The sequence below is a fragment of the Naegleria gruberi genome (genome assembly GCF_000004985.1).
Source record: "Naegleria gruberi genomic scaffold NAEGRscaffold_69, whole genome shotgun sequence".
Taxonomy (NCBI): domain Eukaryota; phylum Heterolobosea; class Eutetramitea; order Acrasida; family Naegleriidae; genus Naegleria; species Naegleria gruberi.
The window spans coordinates 199,796-202,289 of NW_003163258.1; the positions used below are offsets into that span (position 1 = coordinate 199,796).

The 2,494-nt window shown below is 34.2% G+C and overlaps 2 protein-coding genes across 2 annotated transcripts in view; both read left to right on the top strand.

Moving 5' to 3' along the window:
• Nucleotides 1-232: 232 nt before the first annotated feature.
• Nucleotides 233-1,488, top strand: NAEGRDRAFT_53437 (uncharacterized protein; the record flags this gene model as incomplete). Its single annotated transcript, XM_002670593.1, has 2 exons — nucleotides 233-335; nucleotides 404-1,488. The coding sequence occupies 2 exons, from the start codon at nucleotides 233-235 to the stop codon at nucleotides 1,486-1,488; spliced, it is 1,188 nt and encodes a 395-aa protein (XP_002670639.1).
• Nucleotides 1,489-1,781: 293 nt separating this feature from the next.
• The window catches only part of NAEGRDRAFT_74397 (uncharacterized protein), a gene marked incomplete at both ends in the record, with an annotated part of 1,074 nt that continues 361 nt past the window's right edge, over nucleotides 1,782-2,494 (top strand). The window contains one exon of the mRNA XM_002670594.1: nucleotides 1,782-2,484. Coding sequence (XP_002670640.1) covers nucleotides 1,782-2,484 — 703 coding nt within the window. The remainder of the gene's footprint in view (nucleotides 2,485-2,494) is intronic.

Sequence of the window (2,494 nt, forward strand, 5' to 3'; positions counted from 1 at the left end):
TGGAAGCAAGTAGTAGAATTGGAGGAAGAGTTTGTTCCGATGCCGAGAGAGGAATTGAAATTGGAGGTATGTTCATGATGAAATTGTCCCATATTTAAATATTTAAATATTCGTGTGGGAAATATTTAAATATTCATGTGAAAATTATGAAAATTATAATGTCAAATAATGTGTGAAATTGAATTGATGAAAAAATTCCATGACAGGTGAATTTGTTCATGGAGAAGGAAGCATGTTGTGGGATGTGATGGTGAATCAATTGAAAGTTCCACTCAAATTTACTCATGATCTTTCAAAGGAAACTCCAAAGGAATGTGGATTGGGAATGTTGATTGGTAGGTTTTCTTCCAAATGAGTTTAGGATGACATCTATTCGTATAATACTAATAATTATTCAAAACAGATGGTAAAATTGTTGAAATGGATAGTCCAATATTCCAAAAGGTTTTGGAAATTCTTGGACAATTGACTGCTGATGATGAATTAAAATCATCTAAGGATATGACTTTGAAGGAATGGCTCATTTGGAGAGATGTTCCACAACAATATCACTTGTTGATTGATTCAATTCTTGCTCAAACCAATTCAAGCTGTCTCCATACTCACAGTGCTAAGGGAGCTCAAGAAGAAGATTTGAATGGTGAATCCAATCCTCAAATTGGTTACGGAAATTATCACATTCAAGGAAAGAATACTATGGAACATTCATTAATTCCATACTTGACCAAAAATATCAAGAAGAATCAAATCAAATTGAATTATATTGTTCAATCCATTGATTACAGTTCTAAATTAATCAAAATTAATGGAGGAGAAATTACCTGTGATAAGATTATTCTCACAGTTCCATTGACCACATTGAGAAATCGTTTGATTCAATTCACCCCTGAATTGTCACCATTGAGAAAACACTTGATTCAAAATCAATTCCACATGCACGGAGGTTGCAAGATTATTCTCGGTTTTAAGAAACCATTCTGGAAGGATCAAATTCCAAATGTGAATGTTGTCTGTGTGGGAGATCAAGATCCACTCATTTCTCAATTCTGGTTCTCATCCACATCAAAGGAACAAACTGAAAAATATGGACATATCATTACTGGTTTCTCAATGAGTAATAGAGCTGATAATGGACTGATTTTGGGAGAGGAAGAAATCAAGGATCACTTTAGAAAATTCATTCAAAAGACCTTTGATTTAAATGATAAAAATGATGGATTCATTGGTGGAAAGATTCGTAATTGGCAAGATGTTCAACACGTTGCAGGCGCCTATTCATTTGCCTACACAAGTGACTCATCGAGAAGAAACTATATTAAAAATCCAAGAGTTCTCCTCTCTCAACCAATTGATTCCAAGCTTTACTTTGCCGGAGAATTATACTGTGCTCACTCTCCTGCCACTATTCACGGAGCTATGGAAACTGGAAGAGATGCTGCTTTGAGATTGATTAATGAAAGTTCTCCTCAAAGAGTTAGCAAACTTTAAATTAAACACAATTTTCAAAATCAAAAACCTTAACCATTATTCTTCTTAATACTATTAACAGATTACAACATACTGGTGAGAAAAAAATGCAACATTGGTTAGTTGGTGATTTGATATCTGTGATTGCTCCATTCCTCTCCGTCCGAGAGAGGATAATCTTTACTAGAATCAACAGGACATGGTATCATACAATTCACATGTTGCAAAATATGTGGAAGGATGTTTATTGCAATTTATATCAATTTGATAGGACTGTTGATCCTTTTCCAATAGATGATGACTGTGATGATGAAATGGACAATGAAAATACGGATTGGTTCAAAAAGCTATGCACTTGTTTCAACAAGTTCCCTAAAAAGATTAAAATTGAAATCAAAATGGAAAACTCGGAACAAATAATATCATCCAAAAAGTTTGATTCTACATGTTATGGAAATATAAATCTAATATTTCCATGGAGTTTGGACATTCTAGAGGGTAAAATTGAAAGATATCAAATGGCATTACAAGATGGCCAAGAAGCTGATCTCTGTGTATTCCAAGAATGTTCCACCTATTTCCAATTCAATTTTAATTTGAGAGAATACTATGATGATATCAGATCTATTCATGGTGCCCAGGCAGCACGTTCCAAGCTAAAGAGCATTTACACTTGTTGTTTGTTCTATGAAATTATGAGTTTGGGACATTATGTTCCCAATCTCTTTCAAGATCAAGCAAGAATACATCCTTGCTCACTTTCTTCAGAGAATAGCACTCGAGTACCACTTGCTACTCTACTATTTGCCACTCTCAATGATTGCTATCCTTGGGAGGATCTAGAGGATTTAGATTACTGTAATATTTCTCCAAACTTTGATGGTCCTGCTTGTTTGTGGTTATCGAGTGATAAATTCATGGAAATTATAGAGTCAATCTATTTCGACTTTGAGGAGAAGGAATTTAATCAATTAGAGAAGGAAACATTCAAGGCATTTGGTAGAATTGATGGTCAAAGTCCGTCTTT